Source organism: Chelonoidis abingdonii, chromosome 10 (assembly GCF_003597395.2).
Source record: "Chelonoidis abingdonii isolate Lonesome George chromosome 10, CheloAbing_2.0, whole genome shotgun sequence".
NCBI lineage: Eukaryota > Metazoa > Chordata > Testudines > Testudinidae > Chelonoidis > Chelonoidis abingdonii.
This window is the reverse complement of record NC_133778.1, coordinates 40,319,143-40,347,090: the sequence shown is the minus strand read 5'-3', so window position 1 is coordinate 40,347,090 and position 27,948 is coordinate 40,319,143. Positions and strand designations below refer to the sequence as shown.

Below are 27,948 nucleotides of genomic sequence, written 5' to 3'. Positions count from 1 at the left end.
CAAGAAACCTAATTTAAAAAAAAGAGATTCTGACATCCTAACTTTAAAAGCTTGGACCTAGGGCATAGGCATGTGTCTTATCTGCCCTGCCCATAAGTGTATCTGAATCCCATTGAGAGAGAGCTGAGCCCAGTGGAGCATGTGATATAGTTTGAACATCTGCATACTCTTCTGAGAGTAATAGTTCATTTTGGCATTATGGGTGGGCAGAATTTAGTATAGAGGTGAGGCTTATTTTTCAAAGAGAGATTAAAAGAAACCACTACTTCTCTCCCCCCTCCACAGTTTAAATTGGAACAGTATTACCTATTGAATTGCCTCCTGCTCTACCGATTGCTCACTGCTATTCCCTAGGTATTCCACTCTTCTACATGGAATCTAAATGAGACATTTAGTAGCCTCTTAGACAAATTTTGCTCTTTATACTGTAAATGTTAGCTTGTTGTGCCATTACAGGTGGACTGTGACTGCTTTTGCTCTTAATAAAGAAATTGTATGAAAAGTGTGTAATTTTAACATCTGGTGTGTTATTTAATAACACTACCTCAGATCACTTCTTCATATACTCCATTGTCAAAACTAATGCAAATAATTTCTAAAGCAGGAGATGCATTTATGTATCTAAACAAAAGTATAATCCTGTTATAAAAGTATAAAGCTGTTTATAAAAAGCTACTTAATAGCAACATGCAAGCCACATAAAGGAACTTCATATTAGCAACTGCCCCTCAATACAACTAAGCGCTTCTCCATAAATCACCTCCACCATGGAAAATGAGAGAATAGAGTAACTAATTACAGTAAAGTTTTAATACACAAGGAGAAATCCAACACCAATTTGGCATGTCTCCTAATAAAAGTAGGGTTTAGTTTACTTGGAAATTGAGTGCATATGGCATTTCTTGTGTGGCAGCATACAGACTGCAGGTGATGCCTATATAAGTAACAGCACCAGGTTCAACAGTTTTTTCCATGTGGCTGTGCATAGGTTATTTCATTCTCTTGTTTATTGAGTACCATACCCTTGATTTTGTCTGTTACACAAGATGTAACAGGCAAATTTTTATAATTACTATATTAGTTGGCTGAGCTGTCAGTGAGATTGGGAGAATGATATAAAGATGGAGATCTGTCAAAGGCAGAGCCTACCATTATCATGCATTTGCACAATTTGTTTAAACAAACACAGAGATACCTATTAATCAGGCAATCATTTTTGCAATGGCTGATTAAATTGACATACGGGGTCATTCAGAATCACTGGGGACAGATAAATTGAGATAAATATTTGGGAATAATCCCTGTGAAAAGTCACATCATATACTTTGCTTGGTCCCTGTTTGTAACTGCTATGTTGATCACTTTCACTGTCATTAAGGTTGATGTACTCCTAGACTAAGAACAGGCACTGGAGTTCCATCATGTGCTCTGGAACAGTTAGTTCTCTAATTGCCCATATCTCTGTTATTAAGTGTAGCAGTAGGTACTAGTGCCTAATGTGAACTTGTAACCAAAACTTAACCATAACTATCTAGAGTAACTAGTCACTCTTTTCTGTTCTGGCCCCGGTGCTGCACTGTTGGTACTACCTTACCACAGAGGTACAGAAGTCTCCTCCTGAAGTTAGGCAGCCATAGCTGTTTATCCTAGGTGCTGAGAACATCTGTCCCACCTACCTGTAGTCATGATCCAAAAATAAAAGCATCACTCCACAAAGTAATCATTATTCTAAAGCATGGTACGGAGACAGTGTCTCTGCAGGGGGGGGGGAGAACTAAAGCAAAAAAGCCATCAACTGTAGGCCTTGCTTCCTGCACAGAGATGAAGCCCACACTCTACCATCTTGCAGTTGCCATTCCAGACGTTCTGGCAGATGTCTTTATTCCTGAACAGGGACTGATAATTGAGCGTTCAGGGCCTGAGAATTTATTCTCTCCCATAATTCTTTTAAGCTCACCAAACACCTTTCAAAATCTCTGTGAAATAACTGTAGTAGGGAGCTATACCAGGAACCCTGGGATTAATATCCAAAATGATATGCAGCTGTATCATACAGATCACATGTGAACATGAAGCAGGATGGCATAGCTAGTATATACATGCTGCATCATTAGTTTAACTGACAAAGTTTCAGTTCAGTAGAGAAGGGAGCCATTATCACTCCTATGCCAAAGAATAATATATATTGGATTAGGAATTGGATCCAGGTCTCCTGAGTGCCAGTGTGGAAGCCCACACAATGGCCCTCTCAGTTTTAATAGGAAAATATTTCTTGTGGGAATTGCAGTAACTCTCATTATTATTATTATTTTATTAAAAGCGCTTGATCCTTATTTCCCTTCAACTTAATATTCTTGGTATTCAAGAAGAAAGCATACTAAAAGCTTAGTCATGAGTAAGGGCAGCAGGAAGACTAATTCACGGAAAATTCTGGGTGTTTTTTTTTCAGTTTTTCTGGATATTTTTCAAAGGATTTTTTTTTAAACATAACACGTTTTGGTGGTTGCACACATTTATAGGCGTTAGAAGTCCTGTGAGAGAGTGTCAAATGGAAGGATTTCAGGGAGCTGACTCCTACCTTGAAATTAAAGGAAGCAATGGTCAGTCCATGACAAGGGGGAAATGATTATTTAAGTTCTTGAATATGGGATCTGCCATAAATGAATACAAAAATTAGTAAAATACATGTGCAGATTTAAATTACTAGCTATGTGCTTGAACAAAATCCCAGATGTGATTATTCCTGAGCTTTCAAGCAGTTCATATTCAAATATAGCAAAACAAAATAGTTGAAAATCAAGACTTTATACATCTGCCACCACTCCAAATTGAGGATTCTGGGTTTTCCCTTGTAAGAGGTAACCTCACAAACTTCTAAGGAATGTGAGGAATACAACTTTTTATAAAGAATTACCTATTCTGTCTTCTGCAAACAAAATAAAGCTTTTCTAGCCATGATTGTAAATCTTATTTGTTATGCAGAGGTTGCTTTAGATTTTTTCTGTAGCTTTTTTCCACTATAGTAGTAGCTAATGAGGGCTCTTATAGGAAGTGTTGATCATATTCAAACAGCTTTTTAATTTCAGTAGGGGAAAGAGTTGCAATGTCTTCCTCACCACCACTGGACTAGCCACGTGAGAAAGTTTGCTGCTGTTATTCTGTGGAGTACATGGGAGGGAACTTAAAACATACATGTTAAGCAGAACGAATCAACAAATAATTAATGCATCATGCTGAACATAATTTCTCCTATTTCTAGATTTTCTTTCTATCTATACACACACACACACACACTATGAGGAGTTACTATAAGTGTTCATTGAATGGATGATTGTTTCTCTATTTTGTGGTATTTTTCCAGAAATAAAAAATAAATTTTATTGTAAATGTTGATTTGCAGTTTTCTGCAATTTTGTCAGCTTGTGCAAGCATAAATACTTTAATACATATAATAGTGCAAGGCATGACTACCATTTTATGGCTAGATAAATAAGTTGTGAAAAATGTTAACACTATTAATGTTAAAACACACACGAACTCTGTTTTATTGCTTTTTTTGTTAGTAACTACATTGCGTTGATCTTAAACAAATGTATAATTTTTGTTTTGCCTGATCCATTATTCAGTTAAATTAATGGTTCCAGGGAAAAAATATTTATCAAATACTGCTTTAGAGAGAACAGAAAAGGTTTTAGTAAATGCACCTTCTTTGTCTTAAGAATGAAATGGATGCAAAGACTGATGTATGGATTTGAAATAGGCTCTTAGACAAAGTATTGTAGAGCTATATCTTAACCGGTTAATAGCTCTTTTTATAAATATAAAGCAAGTTAAATATAAATGTTGGTAGTACCAAACCATTGAGAATAAAACTTGTTTGTGCTGAAATCCATCCATGGTTTTCTATCCTAAAAATCTAACTGAATGATGATAAAGTGCTATTCATTTGCAGGTGCATTACTTCTACTTAGGGGACTGTGGTTGAAAGGACAGGAATTAATAGTATGTTGTGTTAGCCTTTTGTAGTGTATTTTGTCCTAAGCATCTTAATTTCCCTGTTTTGAATGCTAAGTAGCAAGAGTCTTGGTTTAGAACTAATACCCATCATGCATGTAAACGGTGTGAAAGAGCTGCTTAGTAAGTTAACACAGTGTTCTTGTCTCAGTCCTTGTGGAAATAGATACAATACAAACATTACAGCTGAACTCACGGCAAACTCCATTAAGTAAAAACCTGGGCTCATTGTTCAGAGGAAAGTTTGAATAGAATGTAAGCTCATTTTGTTGAATGTAATGTCAGGCTTTTAGGGGTTGTATTGAGGGGTTAGGTTTTTGTTAAGTTGAGACCAATTCATTAAGTTTTATTGCCTAGTGAGAAACAGTAATACGTTATTGTGAAACTTCATCAAATATTCATGGTTAAAGAGAAGTGCTAAATGTATTCAATCAAGTGGTCTTTGGGAGTTTGAAAGGGATTATGAAGTCTGCTCAGCTGATAGCCTTTAACATTCACTGTGGTCATTTAACAAAGGTAATTTTAATCTCTAAATTAAAATTTGCTCTCAAGACTCATGTCTTTGCCCTTCCCCCATCTTGAAGTTACAAATCCAAGTTGTTGAAAATTGTCCTGTTACATTTCTGTGGAATATCATTTTGTCTCAAATTTAATTTTTTAAAAATATTTTGGCTAGAAGGTAGGCTCTCCTTTGCATTTGTAATGTTTATTGTGGTTGGTCCTTTAAGCATGCATTTCAAGAGTGTGTGTGTGTGCGTGTGTGTGAGAGAGAGAGAGAGAGAGAGAGCGCTAGCTGCCACTCCCTCTTACTAGGACTGCCATTTTCTCAGTTACCTCCCCTATGCCTTTTACTGGCTGCCGTTGCTTGGCTTGGAGAAAGCAGTATCATGGAAGAACACACCACGGTCAGTGCAGTTTCAAAGATTTGCCAGCTGAAGAGAGTCTTAAGGAACAGTATGTGGAGCCAGCATCTTACTTTGAAGAGTAATTGCACCACATCTATCACATACTGGCAAATGGGGAAGCAGGAATTCCGATGTGACTCAGAGTTCACAGCCTCCCTTTTATCCCATCTTCATTGGTGTTTTTCAGCACAGTATCTTCTCTCTTAACGAAGTAGATGTTCAAAATTAGCCTATCAAAAAAAACCCTGACTAGCTGACATCTTTGAGGACTATCCCCGCCAACACTTCCAGTCTCCTCATTTCACATCATTGCCCTTTGGGCATATATTATAGCTACCATGAAACAGTGACTGGACCAAACTCCCTTTGGAGCCCTTTAATGCTGCTGCTTCATCAGCCAGAAGGGTCATTGTTAAACAATGAAAGGCATTGCCCTCCTTCACCCTGGTACTCGGCACTCCTGAAATTAGACAGGCCTTAACAACTTTTCTTTTTGTATCAGGGTACTTTTTACAATAACTTTGTTTTTCCCAGTAGAACTATGCTTTCATAATATTGTGTGTGGAGTGCTAGTTTTTGATTTTTTTGTCTCTTTCTCACTTTTTTTTATTCTGTAGGCAGATGATGTAGAAAGCAAAATTAGAAAAATCATTCCTCCTGGGTTTTGCACAAGCACAGATGACTTTGTGTCTTTGCTGGAAAAGGAGGTTAATTTTAAACCGTTTGGAATGTTACTACACACATATTCAGTTCATAATGAGGAAGCAGGAGAAGACATAACATATCAGATATATCAGGTATGAAAAAAGTTATAGATCCTTTAGGACAAACAGATACAGCTTGGTTTTGTAGTGATGTATTTTTAGTAATCTGTTGAAACTGCAGTGTATAAACATCATTATTTTACCAAATCTTTTTTCAGTGTGTGTCTAGTTGAACCAGAGTATTCTGCTTATAAATATTTTCCCACAGGAGTATTTAATTGTACTCTGCAGGCTTTCTCTTTTACCTCGGTGATGAGTTTCACCTGACTTCTCCTGGCTTTTTCCCTAGGCTGACATGACATGTCCAGGCTTTCGAGAATATCATGAAAGGCTTCAGACCTTCTTGATGTGGTTTATTGAAACTGCTAGCTTTATTGACGTGGATGATGAAAGATGGAACTACTTTCTAGTGTAAGTACAGTTCTAAAGCAACAGTGGAACTTATTACCTCTACAAAGCCTGCATTTTAATTGTGGTTGACCAATTATTGGGACAGTATAATGATATTTTTCCCAGGAAAGAAAAACCATTGTTTATTAGGCTTGAGTTTTTCTCCATTATGCTTTAGGAGACCTTGAGAATAGAGCTGAATTAAATGCTGTTGTCCGTTAGAGCCCTGAATGTAGGCTTAAACAGTAAAATGAGCTTTGCCTGTGTTTTCTTTTACTTGCCACCTATTCATCTTTATAATAGGCAAGTGCACTAAAGTGCTGTAAAGAGGCTTGATTTATCCAAGTTGCTGCATGCCAATTAAGTGAATTGTACATTCAGAACATAGCAGGTGTACCCATTGGGCTCTCACAGAGTAGCTTGCTGACACTGAAAATTCAGTTGCAGAATGGAAAAGAAAATGGACACTGCATGGGAGTGCGACTGTAATTGACCTGCTTGGCTTTCTGTTTTATCTGCAGATTTGAGAAGTATAATAAGGATGGAGCTACACTCTTTGCGACCGTAGGCTACATGACAGTCTATAATTACTATGTGTACCCAGACAAAACCCGGCCACGTGTAAGGTAATTGGCAGTATAACACGTGCCTTCCCTTTTATTTCAGAAGAGGGAACTGCTGAAGTTCCCGATACTTGTTTATAATGGTGATTTGGTTTTTTTGTTTGTGTGTTTTTTTTTGTTGTTTTTTTTTTTAAATCCGCATTATTAGCTGGCTATGCACTGATTTGTTTCATTGTTGCCCTCTGTAGCAGGGTGGACTCTCAAACCAGTTTTGAATATTTTAGCAATTTTTAAAAAATTGTTGCATGTTTTAGCCCCCAAATCACCATAAACTAGCTTTAATCCTTAAATAAAACATTGCTCATAACCTAACATATTTAAATGTTTCAGTTGTGTTTCCTAGTTAAGTCCCTTTTTAATGAAAAAATAAAAATCCTTTCTGTCTGTAGCCAGATGCTGATATTGCCACCATTCCAAGGAGAAGGCCATGGTGCTCAGCTTTTTGAAACTGTTCATAGACACTATATGTCTTCTCCAACAGTGCTTGATATAACAGGTATGTGAATGCTCGTTTTATTAGAGATGTGAATTCAGTTAGACAAAACTTGGAGCATTTGCTGCCTGTTAGCTTGCAGCCTAACTTTTGCATTCATCTGTCAGAATTAAATGGTCTTTTGAAGATTTAGCTTCAGTTTACTTCAAGGTTAATATTACCCTGTTTTACAGAAGAACTGCATATAATGCAACTCTTTAAATCCTGTACTTACAGAGAACAGCACGCCAGGAAAATCCAGTCCCTGGCATGAAAGGATTACCAGTTAATTAACTATTTTATTGTGAGGTACACAGCTGAGTTTTCCGAGAGATTGAGCTTTCTCAAACTCCTTGATGAGTTTGCTCCTTTTTAAACAAAACAGCAAATAAAAAAAATATACTGATGGTAAAATATTCATGTTAATGTGAAGGCCAGAGTCTTTTAACCACTGGAAACATATACAGCAGTCTGATGTCCCAGGAGCACAGGTAGTAGACTGATTGAAGATCTGCATGAAGTCAGTGATGAGCTTGCATGAATACCTGAAAAATATTAATGGGATTGCAGGGTGGAGAAGAAAGAAAAGTAATATAAAAAGAAGAGGTATGTGCTGCTTATAACAGGGAAAGGAATTGGCATATGAAACCACAGGAGAAATACTGTATCTGTAGCCTACATTAGTCCACAGGATGATAAACAACTGTGAGAACAATGTCAAGTAGAATAACACTCCACTCTAGGTGCTACTGCTGTACGAATAACATCTAATTGTGATATTTTAAAAAAATTATTCAAAGAGAAACATTAAGTACAATAAGACGTTTGCTTTCTTTCTACACAGTGCTGCAGGGTTATCAGCTAATACATAGAGGATATTTGGTCTCAACTTCAATACAAGTCACAGAAACCTCACTGAAGCATCACAAACACAAACTTTTTTTTTTACTGTTATGTAAAATGTATATCTAATTTCCTGTTAATGTAAAATGCGGTGGTTTCAAGTTATACAACAAAACCTTTCATATGATCCAATAAATCTGATTATGGCAAAGCAAATGAAACATTTGACACAAAGTGTTCAGCATAGCATTACATAAGAGATGGAACCAGGATGTTAAAGGCAGATGACCAGTCTGTCCCTCAGTGCACACAGTGTGGTATGTGTTCTGACCCAGTGAAACTGTTCCAAGACAGATTTTAGATTGCCCTGTGGAATAATCAGCTAGGAACCGTGGTGCTTTCTACACAGAGTTTAAAGGATATATAAAAAGAAATTCATCTTTTCATTCATTTCTCATTGCCACTGCTAGGGAAAAGTTGGGCTGGACAGGCATAAGATGGATAGGAAATTATGAAAATTAGATGGAATCTAAAGTTATAAGGTGGGTAAGGAAGGGGCCTTAAACTCAATGAGAAGCACAAGATAATGTGGATTTATAAAATTGTTGCTTGGTTGGAGTGAGTTGGAAGCAGTTAACGTGTCTTCAGTTTGCATATATACTTTACTTGGACTTGGCATTTTTTGTGAATAGTCCATTCCTATGTTTAGTTTAAGTCACGGAAGCCAGATTCTAGGTTGCAGTTCTGGCCCACATAAGTGAAATGTACTTCCAACAGTGCTCATTACAGAGGAATTTCCTACCTTTTTTTTTGTCTTACTTTAATTCACCAGTTTCACCTTTACTGTTCTTTTAAAATCAGTCTCCAGTTTTTCCTTTTCATCAAATTAATCCCGCTGCCTATCCTGCAAGGAAGGCAAGAGGATATGCTCATAAGGCTCACCATACAAATGTAGACCATTAGTCCACCAAGTTGATATACTTTTGCTTGTAATGATCAGAAGCTTTTCCCCTTCTGTGCCAAGAAAATAATTAGCGAATTGTGCAGTACTGTATGTGTGATGGAAAAATTCTGTCTTGACCCTATTTATGTGGTCAGTTTATGCCCTGAAGCATGACACTTGATTATCCTTAAATCACAAGTGTTAATGATCAGACATTTATCAATCCTTTTAAAAATCCAATTATTATGTGAATCTGGCTGCCTGTAGCACTGAATTCCACAGATCAGAGATCAGAAGCAGCTCCCAGGCTCTGGGAAGCCCAGTGTTTCTTTCAGATAAACTTTTTGTCAAAGACCTGTCTATGAAGGTTTAGTGAGGGAGTAAAAGCTGCTTACAATGGTTTTGTAAACGTTTCCTGCTGAGTAGTTCATAGGTGGGAATAAGTCTGCACAAATGACTTCATGCTGGTTTGCATTGTAGCTGATTCATGTCTTTTTAAGTTTCCTTCCCACTTCCTACTCCCGCTAGCTCTACAGAACTATGATTTGAATAGTTAACTCCTTTTGCTTACAGAGAAGCATGTATCATGATAGACTATCAGATTCCAAATAAAATATCACTAACAGTGAGTCATTTTTTAAATTAGAATCTCACAGGAGGTTTTTCCGTTTTCTATCCTTCATTGAAATGGAGTAGGTGTGTTCCTGTCTATATCACTATAGTTGCCTGAATACCCTGTCATATCCTGAGGTATAATGAAAACAGACCCAATGCTGTTATGATTATATTTGGTGTTAGGTAGATAGCTTTTTAAATTTTTTTTTTTTTTTTTTTTTTTGACAACTTGAGGTCTGATCTACACTACACAGTTAGGTCAACATAAGGCATCATTCATCAACCTAATTATATCAGTGTACGCATTATAGCTCTCTCCTACTGATGTAAGTGCCCTACTATACCAACATAACTCCACTTCCACGAATGGTTAGGGTGACATACTGGTGCGTTCCTTACACCAGCTGTTGGCTGTCTTGGCCATTTCATGGTTCTCATCTCCGTGCAGCTTTTATTATTTTTCTATAGCTGACATTTATAAATGGTATATTTTGATGGTTATTTTCACTCAGTGTTATCCAATTCCTATGACTTGTACTATAAGAACCACCTTTAAATCACAAAAAAATTGTCATACTCCAGGCATTGGGCGGCAGATGCCACTGAGTTTAAAGCAGGGAAGAACTGAGATTAATATTTGGTCCAACCCACCTTTTAGTGCCTTACATATTACAACAGATTTTATAAGAAAAATCACCCATTGAACTCATACAATATAGGTTCTGTGGGATAGAAGGAGAGTTAGATATGAAATTAGTCTTACCTCAGAAAAAGAAACAGAGAATTTATATTAGACAATATCTGAATGTGTAAGGACATTGTATACTAGGTCTTTTAGATATATTTTTAAGAACTTTTGGCCCACTGTGGTCTTTTTTTAAATGTGTCTTATTTAGGTATGTTTATATTATGGCAGTACCCAAAATATGGGTGAATAATGAAGTACAGTTATGTATACTTTTCTTTCTGTGTTTTACGGATGTTGTCTGTCCTTACTTTTAGTAAGTTTCCCAAAATATCAGTTAATTAGATGCTTGAAAAAAGAACAGATTACAGAAAGTTCATAGTTACTGTATAGTTCTATATTCTTTCCAGCTGAAGATCCATCTGAAAACTATGTGAAACTCAGAGACTTTGTACTTGTGAAGCTCTGCCAAGATCTGCCTTGCTTTTCCCCCGAGAAGCTAATGCAAGGATTCAGTCAAGAAATGGTGACAGAGGCTCAACAGAAACTGAAAATAAATAAGGTATTTTAAAATCTGTACAGGTATACTCAGGCCTAATTTAATCAAATCTAATGCTTAGTATTCAACAGTTTTCACGAACACAGTTTCTCTGCTCTTCAAGTTTCTAACACACACCTCCTGGTTTACATGCAGCATGTTTCTGGAGTGCATTTGGAAATGAAACATTTCCTAGCTTACTATGGTTTTAGAAAAAAATTTCTTCCCTACAATGCTTTCGTAAGGTACCATTAGTATTTTGGCATAAGACTTGACTAGGAGGAACAGTGTGTTTTATACTAATAAAATATGGTTTAATTGGATATATAACAAAATACTGAAATGTAAAAAAAACTACTAAAAGGAAGATTCTAAGCTGCTACAGAACTGAAGACTGATGGTAAGCTCCTTATGGAGTGTTTAAACTGCAGAAGCGGAGCTGCAGAGTTGCTTAGCATCTCTGCAGGAACTCTGTTTCTTCCCTTAACTTTTTCTGGATACTGGGATTTATCTGAACCTCTGATTTTTATGAAGTCTTTGAAAATACTGAGACCTAAGTAAAAAAGAAAAGTGTGCCCATATTTTACATATGAAAACTACATAGTGGTGTAAGGGGACAGCAGAGTGCAGACTTCTTGCATGTCTATGGGACATTACATTTGAATAGATAAATATTTAATATTTAAATGAAAACTTAGCTAAACATGTAGAAATAATCGGATCAAAGGTTCCATCTCTATTTAAAGAACATACAGTAAAGGCAGAATAAATTCTTTTTAAATTCTGAAAATATGTAACTTGATTGCACATATTTTGTTGTAGATTTGTGAGGCTTTAAGAAGTAGGAGGCAATTTTATTAAACTATTCATTTTTTGTAAAGAAATTTCTTAGGAAATGAGTTAAGTTAATAAATAGAGTTAATAAAATCCCGTTAACATAACCAGAAATTTGCTCTATTCCTCTAAATAATGCTTCATTGCCCATTATTTCTAGGGACTGACACAAACATTTTTCCTCTAGAACAGGAGTAGGCAACCTGTGGCACGCGTGCCAAAGGCAGCACATGAGCTGATTTTCAGTGGCACTCACACGGCCCGGGTCCTGGCCACCAGTCCAAGGGGCTCTGCATTTTAATTTAATCTTAAATTAAGCTTCTTAAACATTTTAAAAACCTTATTTACTTTACATACAACAATAGTTTAGTTATAGATTATAGACTTAGAGAAAGAGACATTCAAAAAATGTTAAAATATATTACTGGCACACGAAACCTTAAATTAGAGTGAATAAATGAAGACTTGGCACACCACTTCTGAGAGGTTGCCGACCCCTGGTCTAGAACAGTGTTCCCAAAAGCTATAGAATAGATGCAACAGAAGTGTAATGGCAACATGAATCTTTATTTTTTATTTTTTTAGTAAATTTTTGAATTTTGCTAAATACAATTGTATCACTACCTTGACTTGCCCCACTTTACTGGTTTGGGGGTTTTGTCTGATCCTCCCTCCCCATCTCCTAAATAGTTTAATTTGAAAATTGCTGTTCCATGCTTAGATACAGAACTAAGGTGTGGAGGTGGCTTTAAGGAAAGCAGCAAGTGGAGCAGCTCCAAATTAGCAATGGAACCACAGTATTATGAATTGCCGACCAACAGACTAGTTCCAAACTGTCTTTCAACTCTGGCTGCAGGGTTTCTGCCGATTAATTAGATGAACTCCTGTGCAATTTGTGCCTTTGTGACTGAGTGTTACAATCCTTTGCAACTGAGCAATGCTGCTTCTGAAGTGCTACTGCAGTTGATACAAAGGATTCTGGGGTGCATTAAAGGCATTGGTTGCATTGACGGGGAATTATTTTAGAAGAAACGTTGGTAGAAGACTGAGTGAGCTACCAAACTTGTTAGGAAGTAGCAAAGAAGTAAGAAAGTGATGGGGGGAGGAAAATCATGTCTTTGTCACTGCCCTTTGAATCTTTCATGATACATGTAACATCTTGAGCAAAATAATTGAACATGTAGCATTTTCACATCTTTTCATTTCTTAAATCATTCAGCAATAAGCTTGCAAATTATAACATTTTTTATTCATACTGTTTTTCTTTTTTTCCCTTCGATTAGCAACACACAAGACGGGTTTATGAAATTCTCCGGTTGCGTGCAACAGACATGGGTGATCCAGAACAGTCCAGAGGCTACAGGTTGGATGTCAAAAAAAGATTGATTGGCCCATATAAGGTGTATATGTCTTAAGTGCCTTTTAACACTTACTCCAGAATTAAACAAACATGGTTTTTGCTTCGTTTCTATAAATACAGCTGATGCCAGTTATGTTGCCAGTCAACTGTTGCTAGTTATGCAGCATGAAAGTGATCTATGCACAAAGAGCATTTTTGTATTGTCTAGTGGAATCTTTTTACACTGCCATGCTGAAGATCCCATTTTACTTTGTGCTAAAATCTGAGATATCCACAAAGTTTAAATTTCTAGAGGTATTTCTTATCTAACAATTGTGTTGCATTATTTAAATAATACTTTTCTTCAAGTGATTGCACATGTTCATTCTACTGTGAGTGTGTGCATGCCATGGGTACGTTTGTCAGAGATTTTTCCCTCAGCGTTATCCATCAGGGCAGCATGAGCAGCCTCTGGTGCCTTGCACCACTGCATGCAGGTATCAAGGGCAGCATTGCTCCCTGACATCCTTTCAGTTCCTTCCTATCGGCAGTAGCAATTATTGGAGCTTCAATCCTTGTATTTACAAATCTTCCCCCTTTTAGCGTATATAGTACGTGCACTATTAATTTTTAGTCTAATGTAGTGTGTTTGTACATAGTTAGATAAAGAGTAAATTCAGAGTCTCTCTTTCTAGAACTGGGTCACCGGTTCCCATTTGTGTACCAGGCTTGGTACTGGACTAATGCCTTGTTCTACGGGCACCAAGGCCTGTTGCTTATATAAAAGTCTATGCCAGTGAGCAACCCCCACACCAGCTCCCTTAAATGTATAGGAGAGGCCTATGTGAGTGACGTGTCACATCTGTAGAGGGTTCAAGCCCTGATCAAAAAAGGACAGGGCTGCCACATTCAAGTACCTGCTTATGGAGTCTGTGCATCGCCCGCCATTGGAACCTTCGCACTCGGAACAGGTACCTAGCACGGCCAATTGGTCCTCTGATCTGACTTGGTCCAGAGACAGATCCTTGTCACCAGTACCTAAGAAGAGACAACATAAGTCTCCCAAAGACTCAATACCAAAGCCTTCAAAATTGACAGTTAAGGCACTGAGTGGAGGCATGGATTCAGAGATGTGACAAAGAGGCACCACCAGGCACTCTCCATAAGCCAGCAAGGATTGCTGACTCTGGAGCCCAGGAAGGGTCCACTGAGACCAATCCCTGAAGTGTTGGCGTACCTTTCGATACCACAGTCAGGAGACCTTTTCAGTACCATCTACACCTGAGGCTTCTGAGGTAGCTTGAGAATCACTGAACTTGCCAATGCTGGCTTCGCATATAGTTTAGGACTCCTGTCTGGTACCAGGATTGGAATTGCCCACTCCTACAGTCCCAGCTTCACCCCAAACCATTCAATACTGGGGGCTGCTACAGTTGCTGCATCTCTCTGTAGGGTTCCATCCAGGAGGAAGCCAGCAATGATCTCACGGGTATCCCATCTCCAGACTCAGAGCCAGTCTCCCCAGTTCCATTGACACTGTGGTCATCACCACAAACCAGTGGGTCCTAAGCACAGTGGAACTGTGATACGCCCTTCAATTTATTTCAATTCCCCCCTTCCACATCCCTCTTCAGGGACCACTCTCATGAGAGCATTCAGGAGGTCCAGTCTCTCCTCATGGGGGACATACAGGAAGTTTCCCATGTCATTCAGAGGCTTGTTAATCTCAAAGGCAAAGGGGGATCTTTGGACTATTTTAGGTCTAAGGGAGCTAAACGAGTTCCTAAAGAAAACAAAATTCCAGATGGTTACTCTAGCATCCGTTATCCCTTCCTTAGATACCAGGGTCTGGTATGCTATTCTTGACTTAGACACCCATTTTCACATGGCAGTTCACCAGAGCCACCGAAAGATTCTCACGTTCATGGTCAATGGTTCCTATTAACTATTCATAGTGTTGTCTTTCGACCTATCAGAAGCCCCTCGCATATTCACTAAATCCGTGTGCTGTGGTTCATATACTCTTTCTGTACTGAATTAACATAAGTTTTGTTTTAAGTTAGTTTTCACATTTCACATTCTTGAAACATGATCAGCTTGCATACCCATTTTTTCACTAACAGTTGAGGTTTTGCTGTATATCTTACAGTCATAAGTATAGTTTGAAATAACAGGCACATTACTTCTGTGGTTGAATAAATAAATTCCAGCCATGCTGTTTCCAAAAACCACTTCTCAAAACAATTGTAGTTAAACTAACTCGTACCTAGCTCACTTTCCAAATTATAACCTGTTGTTAAACAGCTTTTCAGATTGCCAAACATTTTCTCATCTTTACATCACAGAGATGTATACAACTTACACTCTTAATACCTTTCTTTTACTGGTGGTAAGGTCTTATATTTATAAAGCATTATGAGATCTTCAGTTGAACAGGACTGTGTAAGTGCAGAATATTGCAAACTACCCACAACTCTGTCTCATGATAGACCTATTCCATCGTACAGCTCTCCCTTAGATGAATGAAGAAAGTGTAGAAAATCAAAACCAAAAACTCTGTAATACTTTCATTCCTTTAGAATTGTCCATGTTAACAAAGAGATCATTGTTTGAAAATACTGAACTAAGATACCACATCTGTTGTTACTGGTTCACAAGTTGAAGGGACTGCTGAAGTTGAGAATGTTGTGATGAATATAATTGCTGTAATTAAAGATACTCCTTTTTTTCTTAACAATTCTTTTAAAAAGCAAAAGATTTGGTATGAAAATGAACAGGAGAATATAATTGTTTGAAGTTGAGGCTGTGGATTACTTATGAAGTCATGAAGGGCATCAAAAGGGGAAAGAAGACTTTCTCCAAGGGAGATCACAGAGAGAGGGCTGAAGACTCAATTACTACTTTTTTTTTTTTTAAGTGTTCTGTTTAGGATATTAAAAGAGCATGGAAGTAAACTGTCAGCAAAATAAGCAGAGGATTTGTTTTGTGACCACTGAAGGATTTGTGACTTAAAATATGATTCTGCTCTGAGAGGTGACTATGTAAAAACAGTACGTTCTCAGCTGAGGTGCTCCATGTGAGTATTCAAAGTAAGATCTGCTTACTTTGGTCAAAAGAATAATTTTTTGTTTTAACTCTTATTTGCCCTGCAGAACTAACACACAGCATGCAGTAGTGAGTGGAATTGTGTTTCTTCCCAGACATCAGTGGAATTGTTCTCATACTGTACCCAATCCACCAACTGCAGGGAGGTACAGCCCACAGCTGCTGTTACAGTGGCAGCTTTATAAAAGTTTCTTGGAGCCAACATCCCAGCATGTATAGACATGGAATGTATCAGCACAGTTCCTGTACATTGCATATACATTGTGGATGCTTATTCTCTACTTCAGGCTCATTAGTAGGCCTATTCTCTACTGGGCATTGTTCCCTTCATCTCTTCAGTTCTCCTTCTACCCATGCCTGATGGCAACAGGATCCATCAATCAATGCTCTTGTTATGAGACCAATAGAAAATAATTTCTACTGTTGTCTCCCCTTTCAGCAGAAATAGTTTATTCCTCAATGATTTACTTCACCAAACAACTTGTTGCAAGGGAACCCACTCTTGGAACTGACATATCAGGATCTCCAAAGCAGCAAGCTTCAGAAGCTGGTGTACCCACCTAGGCTCCCTGATGTGCTGACCAAAGTGTTCCCAGGAAAATGGTCATTGGGGCATCAGTTGACTAGAATTTGGGTTTATCTGGTATGTGTTGAAGAAATTTGCTCTTTCCCTAGAATCTATAAATTCTTACAAATTGTGGCAACAGAATGACCCTAACCAGTATTGCCAGATGTGGGGGCACTTTGGAGTTCCTCTTTGTATAGAGGTGATCAGGATTATGTCTTGTATTGAAAGGCTGTCATAAGAAGCAGACAGTTATGTGCAGGGATGTCTCAATAAGTGCCTATGCCAAAGAGTAGTAATTAAGTTAAACCAACATGTTTTACACACCTTTTCCCCCACCTCTGGGGTCCCAAGATGGAACTTTTTCTACAACAATTATGTTCTTGTTTCTACTCCCAGCACTGACAGAAGTCTGCTTGGAAGATGGACACCTTTTCCTTCAAGTGGGAAGTTCTGTGCCTTCATGCCTTCAATCATTAGCCAAAGTTGCCATGAAAATTGGCCTGAACTGGGCTTTTCTACTGAACTCTAGGTTTTGGCTTTCATACATCAAGGCAAGATCTCTTAAAGCTGCCCAGTAACCAGAGATCTCCTGTCTTGGGCTTTATCAGGCACCCAAACCTGGAGACAAAGGGTAGTATTTTCCAAAGCACTCTGTATTAGCTTAACTCTGCTTCCATTGAAGTCCATGCAGATTTTAGGCAAGTACTGAGCACTTTAGATTAGAATATCCCACCGCAAGAAGCTGAACTTTCTGGACTCTTGCCTACTCAAGGGATCTGGGAGAATTATCCTGAAATCTGGATGAGACTCTAAAATAAGATTTACCACTGTATTCTTCTGCACTTGCAGCCTAGTTTGCCCCCTTTGGCATTAACCCTAAAAATATTATTTTTAAAAAAGCTTTTGTCAAGGTATTGCAGGGTTGTTTTCACATTCCTCCCCCACCCCCCAAGGGCATTGGGTTCACAAAGGCTTATGTTCCAGCTATCCATGTTGCCCTTCGGAGCTTCACCACCATCATTTTCTGGATTTTAAGAATGCTAAAAAGTACTATCTGGACAAAACAAAATTCTTTCTGCAGATAGAATTGCCTTTTCATTTTTTATGGAGATCATGAAAAGCCTCAAAGCATCAAGACCAATATAGCAAGATGAGTTTGTTCTGCTATTGTATGGGTCTCATAATCAGCAGAAGAACTACTTCAAGAGCACAACCAACTATACCCATGATAGCATCAGAAACAGCATCTTACAAGCTTTTCATGGCTGTGACCTGGTTGTTTCTGCTGTTTTTTACTAAGCATTACAAAACTGATATCGTAACCTTGTTGGATGCTGCTTTTTGTTACTGGGTCCTGAAAGATGACCCTTTTCTTGTTCCTGTATTCTTTTCCTTACTGTTTAATTTCCAGTTGGGCCAGGACTGGTAGGTTGATGATAGTAGGAGAATGGAACAATTCCTTTCACTATAAATTGATCATCTACCCAGTCCAGCAATTATTTTATTCTCTCCTTGAAGTTATTGATTGCTGTTGCTGGGCTCTTATTGTTAAATGTAGATATCTTTTGCTTAAGGTTTTGAAGTATCTACTGGGAGTATGTTGAGGTACCTCTTGCCTTTATAGATTGGAAAATGGTGTCTCAAATCTTCTAGAGAATTGCTTTTGTGACAACAGCTATGAGCTGGATTAGGTATATACTGGTAGGAAACTACCAGCTTCCAGGTAAGGAACAAAAATGTCACATTACACATATTCATTTGCAGTCCAAATTGTCCCTTCACTTTAACCTGTGTAATACCAGTGAACATACTGGAATTGCACAGGTGTAACCTGTTGCACAGGTATAAGTAAAGGCAGAATTTGGCATGCAGAAACTTACAGGTGACAATGAGAAAAGAAAGACTTTAACTTGACGGTAATATCTCCGTTTGGTAGCTTATAAAGAAATAAAAAACATGAATAAATTTGATCTTAAAATACCTTCAACTAACGTGGACCCTCATGATGCCACTTCATCTATTTCCAAGTACAACTACACTTTAAAAGTACCTTCCTGGCTTTCTGAAAAATTAATTGTTTTAAGAATTAGTAATATTAGGCTCAAATTCATAGGTGATACTGTTCCAGTTACCCAATTTCTTTGAAAGTTTTATTTATGTATGGATGTGAGGGGAGATTGAATTTTTTTGGACAGCAGCTTCCTAGAGGCTGCAGAGAATAGTGCGAAGAGTGAGACTGAAAAAACTTTAACAATTATACTGGGACTGAGCTGGTGAATGGAAATGGGCAACTGTTTTCCCTCCTTCCTTTCTTTAAAAATAAATAAATAAATAAAAATTGAAAGTGCAGCTGGCTCTGGAATTCCTCAGCTAAACAATCTTCTTTTATCAGAAAATGCCAGTTTGTCAAAACCTAAACTCTTTGAAGGAAAGAGATGGTTTAAACGAATTTCCCATTTCAGATTTTTTTTGAAAATTTCAAAAATGTTGAAACCTCATTTTGATGGTTTTGAAATGCAAGTTCCATTTTTCTGTTCAAAATGACTTTTTGTTTTAGAAATTTGTTACCTTATAGTAAAATGTAAAGATCTAAATCAAAACAAACATTTCAAAATTATGAAAATGAAATGTTTCAGTTCTAATCTAAATTTTTTGGTATGGGAAAAGGTTTTGACATCTTGAAAATTCTCATGGGATGGGAGCCCAGATTTACTTGAAAGGCTCCAAGATCCAAAATTTTGTTATCTTTCTCTGCTTTCTGGGAAATGACTGTGAAAGCAATATGTGATGTCTAGAAGGGCGTTTACTTTGAGACTGAAATTTCTTAAGAATTTTTCTTCTCTGTTTTACCAGAGACAGTATAATTACATAGACACCACAAAGGGTGATTCATTGCTAATGTACTAGGCATATAGGACAATGATTGTAGTGATGGTGATGTATGAATACCTTCTTTTCAGCTAGATACTATTGTTGTAGAAATACCAATGGTGGTACTGTGAGGTGGAGAGACAAAGCAGTGGTCCTGTCTGAAGCAGAAATGAGAAGTGCATATGCACACAAATGGGGAGATAAAAACACTGAACACATCTCTTAAAAGCATTGCAATTCTGAATGACTTGCTTTCAACCAAACACATTTTTCTCACATGAAACTTTTATCTGGAACAGCTTTCTCTGACTTCAGCCCTTACAGAGCTGTTGTTGACTAATGTAAAAATATTGGCTCATGAAGACTGACCAAACTTGAACTGCAGACATGAACGTTTAAATAACTGAGATTCCAATACTTTCACTTCTGGTAGCATTTAGATTTTTAACTATACACATTTAATTAGAACAAAATCACTAATTGATATACTTCCATGTAGAGCTGAGGAAAAGACAAGAACAGCAAGAAGTGCTTGTTTTTTCTTGGTATTTTCATTAGGATACAGATCTGTGGAATCATGAGATATGCACTCATTAATATTCTAACAGCGTACTGCAGTAGCTAGTTCCTTAATGAAAAATGTGTATGAACACTGCTGTGACCCAAGTGATGGGCCATTAGATTTTGTAGAAAGGCAAGAAGTACTGGTTCGATCCTTTCCAGCACCACAAAATAGGAGGATGAAAGTGGTGTGCAAAAATCTTAAGATACAGAAAAAGCTGCAGGACAAAATTTATGAGGGAGAATAAGTGAAAATCAGAATTCTCTAGTGACAGTGCAGTGGGAAAGTAATCATACAAGTATAATGGAGTCAAATTGTTTCAGGCGCTCTCTCACTTTGACATATATTGATTATTTATCTATTGGTCAGTGCATCTGAGTAATTACGTCTTACAAACAGGAATCGAATATAGTAAACCTGAAAAGTGTCCCAAAGACTGTATTAGGAGGAGAAGCCAGCACAAGGAGTGTATGGTCCTAGCAAACTGTTCCATTAACAAATTAAATTATTCCCATCCCAGAGGTTAAAGTACTGGTAGTGGTAGGGAGGTAATATGAAGAACAAAAAAACAAATTGTGCTATTCCGCTGGAAAAACAAATGCCAGGTGGCACAAATACTAGAATATTAACATGCTATATATTGAACACTGTCTCCCTCACTATGGATGATATATCCAAAACTTACTACAGGAACACTCAAAACCCACTCAGAAAGGATGTCTTTGACATAACATGCTGCCACTTTATATCAGTGGAAACTGGTATTATGTTTGAGCTCAGCTGATCAAAATAGTGATGACCCTTTTTTCAACAGTGAATGGAACTTAGTCCCCCAGTTTAACTCCTGCTTCCGAGTCCGAGCTTTTAGTCTATAATGTATTACCAGGAAGAACAGAGTGGCAGCATGAGAAGATGATGTCTCATCTGTGCCACTTTAGACCTGCTTGCATAGACAAATGCAACACACAGGTGACAGTGCTGTGACAGCTCTGACATACTTGCAATTTGTTTCTATTGGGATAGGCTGGGAGAAGATCATTTAGATGGAAAGTTCAGGAAACTAAGCTTTTTCTTACTGCTCCTTTTCATATAGAGTAAGTGCATTTGCTACAGAATTGGTAACTTCTCGTGGTGATAGCAAAAACAGTACTGTAATCTTTACTTTAAAAAGTTTTCTGTTAGAGACCATCCCCAAAGGACAGTAAGAAAATTTGATAACCACTATGAAAGAGGTAAAGCCCTATTACAGATTAAGAACTCATTGAGATAGGAAAATAAATAGCCAAGTCTTGATGGAGAAGAGGTTAATAGGAAGAGGATCATGAATAGGACTAGTGGTGGTCACTATTTAATTTTTAAGCAGGTGAGAACAATGGTGGGAAAAGTGGCTGGGAATAGTGAAGTGGTAACATTTGTAGATGACAGTCAAAATTAGGAAGGACTTGAAGAACTTGGAAAGAAGCAAACAAAACTAAGGAACTGGGTAACTTTTGATGAAGTACAAAGTAGTCATTGGTAGACAAAACACACAAAGTAACAAGAATGCTCTTGTACGCTACTAGGTTGTGAATTAGTTAACATCTCAGGAAACAGACTTAGGCTACATGTACTGTTCAGTGAAGTCCTCTTACTGCACAGCTGTGCTCAGATAATGTTAGGCTGTTAAGAATAGGCTAGAAATCATGCCAGTATATATTTGATAATACACCCTCACTTTCAGTGCTGTGTTCAGTTTTGGTCTTCATCACCCAGACACTAATGGAAAAGGTCCAGAGAGAGGCAGTGAAAATCTGGTTTAGGGCCTCCATAGAAGGAGAGACTAAAAAGATGAATGAGAAGTCAGAGCTTGGAAAATGCGGGGTCACTTTGTCCATCCTCCCTGCTGGTGCTGGACTGCTCTTGGTCTATTAATGAGTGCTTTGTCCAGTCTAGTTTTTAAACAATGCAAGTGATGTGGGCTTTCTTTGTGAAACTGTTCCAGACCTTTAATTTTTCCTGTTATTCAGCCTATAGTTTCCGTTGCTCATTTTCATCCCATCATTTCAGGCTATTTACTTGAGGTCAGCCTAAAGAATTCCTTCTCTTTAATATTTTTTCTATTAAGTTGGTAAAAGTACAAGAAAGGAGATGTATGTAAAACAGCAAGTGGTCTAGAATGAGCCAGCTGAGTGCTCCTTTTTAACCTTTCCCTATAATACAAGAACAAGAGGCCACTCTAAATTAAAATGTAATACTTTTTTTCTCAACATATAATTAACCTGTGGAAATAGACTGCCTCTTGGTAGCACTGAAGACATTAGCTTACTAATATTCATAAAAGGAACAGACGGACATTCATAGGAATATCATCTGCAATTTAAAAACCAAAAGGCATTTTAATGCTTGGGTACAGTTTAGGCACAAACTGACCACCAGCTGGGGACAGAAATTCTCTTTTGTCTGCATTCATGGTATAATTGCAAAATTAGGTCCATTTTGTGGGGTTTTATCACTTGCTCTGAAGAACACTACTTTGGCCAGAGGGTACTGGATTACATGACATGTCCTCTCTTCCTCTATAGCAATTCCTTTATTTCCCTGAGTCTCCTAACTGGAAGTGGACTGAGGACATGAGCGTTGAGGAAGTACTTAGTCCATATTATCTTTAATCAGTATTTTAAATTCCTAATAGGTTTTGGGGGGAGGGGTTGGTAGTAGTTAGGTATAATTTATTGATGGATAATGGGGTGGAGGTATGTGGAGGAGCTTACGAATTAGTGAGGAAACATTTTTGAGGTGCATTCTTGTCTGTTATATTGTGCAACAAGTGACCCATTATGTGTTTCCACTAATCATTCTCCTCTGTTAGTGTTTGTGAGGGTGGGTCTGTTTTACTGCTATTCCCAAATATTGATCACCCACATACGATTTTTTTTTTTGCATCAAATATAATTATTAGGCCTTCCTTGCTTATTCTTGGATTATTTTCTAAGTAGTGGAGGAAGGGTGGTTAAAGTTAGTTTTTAGTGGATGTTAAATAGATTATGTGGGAAATACATCAGTTATATGGGAAGATCAGCATAACAGTACATAGGCATGGTTAATACTGATAGAGGAGTAACATATAAAGTAGTATCGGTTCAGATGGTTACCAAAATTAAGGTCAATATAACTTTTTTTTTATATATATATATATCAAACCAACACCACACAAACAAAGTCACCTGTGTGGCATAAAAAACAAATGAGTAGTACTACTCCCAGTCTCTTAGCTTCAGGAAAAAATACAGAAATCTGGATACTACTTTTTTAGTTGATTATTTACCTCGTTGTTTAGACTTTCAAGGGGAAAAGTGCTTTATGAGGAAAATTTACCCAGTCTCCCATTGCTCTTGTTTAAAAGTAGGGACATATTGGGAAGAAATACATACTAATAAAAGGAATATATAAGTTTGGATAAGTCTTTGAAACTCTACTGCTGTTCATTTCATTCTAAAAATACAAATATCTGCCAATAAAGGTGATGACGTTGTTTAAACCTGTTTTTTTAATTGTTTAGAAAAAGCAAAGAGAACTTGCCAAGATGAGAAGATGTCTGAGACCAGAGGAGCTGACGAACCAGTTGAACCAAATAGACCTAAATATGCAGTATGAACAGTTAGAAGAGAGCTTCCAGCAACTTGTTTCAGATTACCGAAGGGTCCTAGAACGACTTGCTCAGGCATGAGAATTCTACCTTTCTGTACAGGAAACTTGCAGATTTCTATACATTGTGTTGTGAAGCACATCCATAATTGCTACTTAACTGCAAAATCTCGTGACGTTTTAATCACATTTAAGATGACTTTTTGTGTGTGTTTTTTCTGTGCATTATGAATATTTTCTATTTTTGTGTTGTAGATTTAAAGATGGTTGTACTTAGGTTTTGGGGCACTTACTGCTTAAATAAACAGGAATGTAGATTCTGAGATGCATTATCACTGCAAGTGTTCGGGTCTTCTGTACAGTTTTGTTCAGATGCTTAGTGAGGCTTGAGATGAAGCAAGTTGGACTACTGTAGCCTAGAGTATTGAGATTGTTAGCGACTTCTTAAATAGTTCAGTTGTTCATAAGGTAAGTTAAAAATAAAACCAAATTATTTCAAACATGAAATGTTTGCGTTAATTACTAGAAAATCTTTACAAAATTGTATTTCATTCTCCTGCCCTCTGATGTTCATCACCTGCTTCTTGCATACACTGTTACGTGGCCCTCATCATCATACGACCTGAGTACATCTTAAACAATATCAAATCCTCATCCCCTCCTGTCTATAGGAATAAACATAAATAGTAGTGATTTTTTTAGCAATTTGTAATATGTTTGTGTTGAAAGATGACTGAGTATGGTAGAAAAGATTTGTTGATGGAATGCTAATTTGAAGAAATGGACTTTATATTTGGCTCCAAAAACTGAGATCCATGGTCATTTTCTCTCTAGAGAATTCATGTTGAAACCATTAATGAACAGTAACATATTTATTATGTGTGTTGTTTAATAGTTTTAAAACTCTTCATGGTTAAGCAATTGGCTTAGCCTATGGAGGCATAGCTTCTCCTTTCAGTGTGTTTAGGTTACTTATATAATGTTCCACACTCTCTTCTGACGGTATTTACCTGAAATCCCATAACCAACTCCTGTAACTCACAGCTTTCAGAAACTACCAGTTTTCCGTTAACTACTTAGCTCTGAGAGTTGGACTTTTTGGCAAAGTTTGCCAGAACAAAAACTTTAAAAATTGAACTGATGACAAGAACACTCAAGTTCAATTGATGCTACCAGACCACTCTTCACTTTGCTTTATGACTTACCACTCCTGCAGATACATAAGAGTCCCACAACGCTTAATATTATTATGTATTCTACTTGCAAACCATCTGTGGTGCTGTAATATTCAAAGTGTACACGCAGCAACTATAACTATCCACATTGCTCAAGTTAATGAAATAAATGCAAGTCTGATAGGGTGAATCATCCTTTTCTGTATAACTGCTCCCTCTCAAAATCCTATCTGTGCAGTAGGCCCCTGTGTCAATCTTAATAGTCCTTCTCTCAGTAATGTACAGGATGGTATAGTTAGCACTGAAATTGTTATACTGACAGAGAGGCTCTATGGACTTGCTCTTACAATTTATTTAATAGATTTCACGGAGGATTGGTTGAAATCAAATCAATTTAAATTACAGATTTTAATCATAAATTAAAAAATCAATTTTAATCATGTTTTGCATTTGTAATTTTTAGTTATTTTCTTAAAACTTCATTCCCATTAGTTGATAACCATTAAAACGTTATTTGTAACTAAGTATAGGCTTTACACTCAGCATGGTGCTTCTTTTTGCTAACCAGGAGGTTACACTATATGCACATTTATTTAAGCAATGATTTAGCTAAACTTAAATTATTCAGTCTTATTACATTTTAATAGTCTTAATTTTAACATTTTTTGTTATAAAATGAATGATCTTTCTTATTTACTAGATTAATTTTTTACTTGAGATTTGTCTCATTCTATTTGGATGGAAATTCAAATTCAATTAAAAAGACACAAAAACAGGGTTTTTTATATTAAGTAAAACTACCTTAAATGTGCGGGATACGTAAGAAAAGTTTATCCAAAAAATATATGAAAACATATTTTGCCTTTTAACAGCAATTTACTAAACAAAGGAAGTATTCTCTATGTAGTTAATGAATTCACTTGATTGTTTCCGGTCACTGGGTCCTTCAAGATTTTAGAACTATTGGGTCTCATCCTCTCACACTTAGTTTTTATTCACAGATTGGAAGAAGAAAACAAGCTTTCCTGCTTTTTTCAACTCCCAGTCAGCTTCTTAACTTTGAATGAACTTGCATTTGTATTGAACTAGTTAAACCAACAAAAGTGAAAAAATATTCTCTCTCTACCTGTAAAAGAGGCTTCTGCTGTCAAACATTGATTTAGCACTTCAACCAACTGTGGTTGCAGGTGTTTAGCTATTGACTTCCACTAGCTCAGTGCTTTGACTTTCCTTAAAACTTCAGTAGCAAACGAGATGCTTAATATTATTCTTGTATTAAATTAAAATTACTTTAATATAATTTTAGGCTTTAACATAAGTTGTCAATTTCAAATTGAATTTTAAATAGGTTTATTTTTAAAAATCTGTATTTAATTTAAATTTTAAAATGTGATATTTATTTTTTAATCATTGATTTTTTTCATCCATCCTGACAGAATAACATGGTTTGCACAGCTTTGCTATTAAGTGGTCACAGGAATCTCATTTTGTGGAGCTGTGAACCTGGTAGCATAATATATACGCATTCAGTAGTCAACTTTTCATACTTAAATATCTTGGTTCTTTTAAATACTGAGAGAGAAAGGAGAAGTTTACACTTCAGCTGTGGATATTAGCAAAAAAAAAAAAAACCCCAACAAACCAAAATTGGATAATTAAATGATGAATTAGGCCGTGTCTTCTACTCCTTACCGGTGAGACACTCCAATGACAAGAATTCTGTAGAAAACTAGGAGTCAGAATGCAAATTTCTATTTAAGCAAATTTAATCAAAATTTTTCGGGATAAACTAAACTAAGAAGTTGCTGTTCTTCCATTGAATTATTAAATATTAATGGGAACTTCTCATTATGTATGGAATAAGCATTAACAGATTTATTTTAAGTGATTTTATCTTTTTTAAAAAGTCTCCATGCATTTCTTATCCATTTTGGCTACAAGCAAACTGCTCAATCACTTTAACTGAAGACCATGTGAAACTTTAAACTTCTTGAAACAGGATTTAAAGGCAAGTTTGCTGAACTTGAAAACACTGTGGTTGAACTTTTAGGTTGTACAGCAATGGTCAAGAAACTAAAGTTGTGTATGATGATCTTTGTTGCAGAAGCATCAGAATGCTGCTTTCTGCTCTCTGACAGTCTTTCATCGTTTACTAGACAATTTTTATACAAGTAGCAGTGAAAGTCTCTTGTTACCAGTACGGAACCCTGTGAATCTCAGCAAGAACTTCAAAACAAAGGGGTAAAATAAAATGAAAAAATATTGGAATACAAGATTCCCTCCTTTTGTAAATCTTATTTAAGCTTGGGGAGTAAGGCAAACAGGACTTTTCTTCACTGCCTTCCTCCCCAAGAAGAAAGTACCTGAAGAGACAAAGGAACTGAGCTGAGGGAAAGGCGAGGGCTGAGTCCAGACTAAGACAAGAGTCTAGTCTGTAAAGAGAAATAACTGCAACTCTAAGCTACAGAAACTCTGCAACTTGCCTAAAACAACATTTAAATTGAGAAATTACTTCTTGAAACCAGTCTCTTTAAGATCTTAAGTTTAGTATGCATGTTTTGTCTTATTTGCTTGGCAATCTGCTTTGTTCTGTTTGCTATCCCTTATAATCACTTAAAATTTGCCTTTTTATAGTTAATAAACTTGTTTTGTTTATTATTAAAACCAGTTTGTGCCATTTCTAATGGGGGGGAGAGAAGTTGTGCGTATCTTCCTCCACATTGAGAGCCGGGGTGAATTTACAAGCTTATGTTCTGTAGATTTCTCTAATCAGATCAGCCACACTATCACTGGTTCATTCACCTGCACCAGCAATGCCCCTCTGCTATGTACATTGGCCAAACCAGACAGTCCCTATGGAAAAGGATAAATAGACACATCAGATATTAGGAATGGCAATATACAAAAACCTGTAGGAGAACACTTCAACCTCCCTGGACACACACTAGCAGATTTAAAGGTAGCCATCCTGCAGCAAAAAAACTTCAGGACCAGATTTCAAAGAGAAACTGCTGAGCTCCAATTCATCTGCAAATTTGACACCTTCAGCTCAGGATTAAACAAAGACTGTGAATGGCT

General features: G+C 37.0%; 1 protein-coding gene across 1 annotated transcript in view; it reads left to right on the top strand.

Moving 5' to 3' along the window:
• HAT1 (histone acetyltransferase 1) overlaps positions 1-24,030 on the top strand; it is a 44,203-nt gene extending 20,173 nt beyond the window's left edge. The window contains exons 5-11 of the mRNA XM_032771041.2: positions 5,537-5,716; positions 5,973-6,094; positions 6,595-6,699; positions 7,086-7,192; positions 10,665-10,816; positions 12,910-13,026; positions 23,610-24,030. Coding sequence (XP_032626932.1) covers positions 5,537-5,716; positions 5,973-6,094; positions 6,595-6,699; positions 7,086-7,192; positions 10,665-10,816; positions 12,910-13,026; positions 23,610-23,777 — 951 coding nt within the window. The 3' untranslated portion in view covers positions 23,778-24,030. The remainder of the gene's footprint in view (positions 1-5,536; positions 5,717-5,972; positions 6,095-6,594; positions 6,700-7,085; positions 7,193-10,664; positions 10,817-12,909; positions 13,027-23,609) is intronic.
• Positions 24,031-27,948: the final 3,918 nt, after the last annotated feature.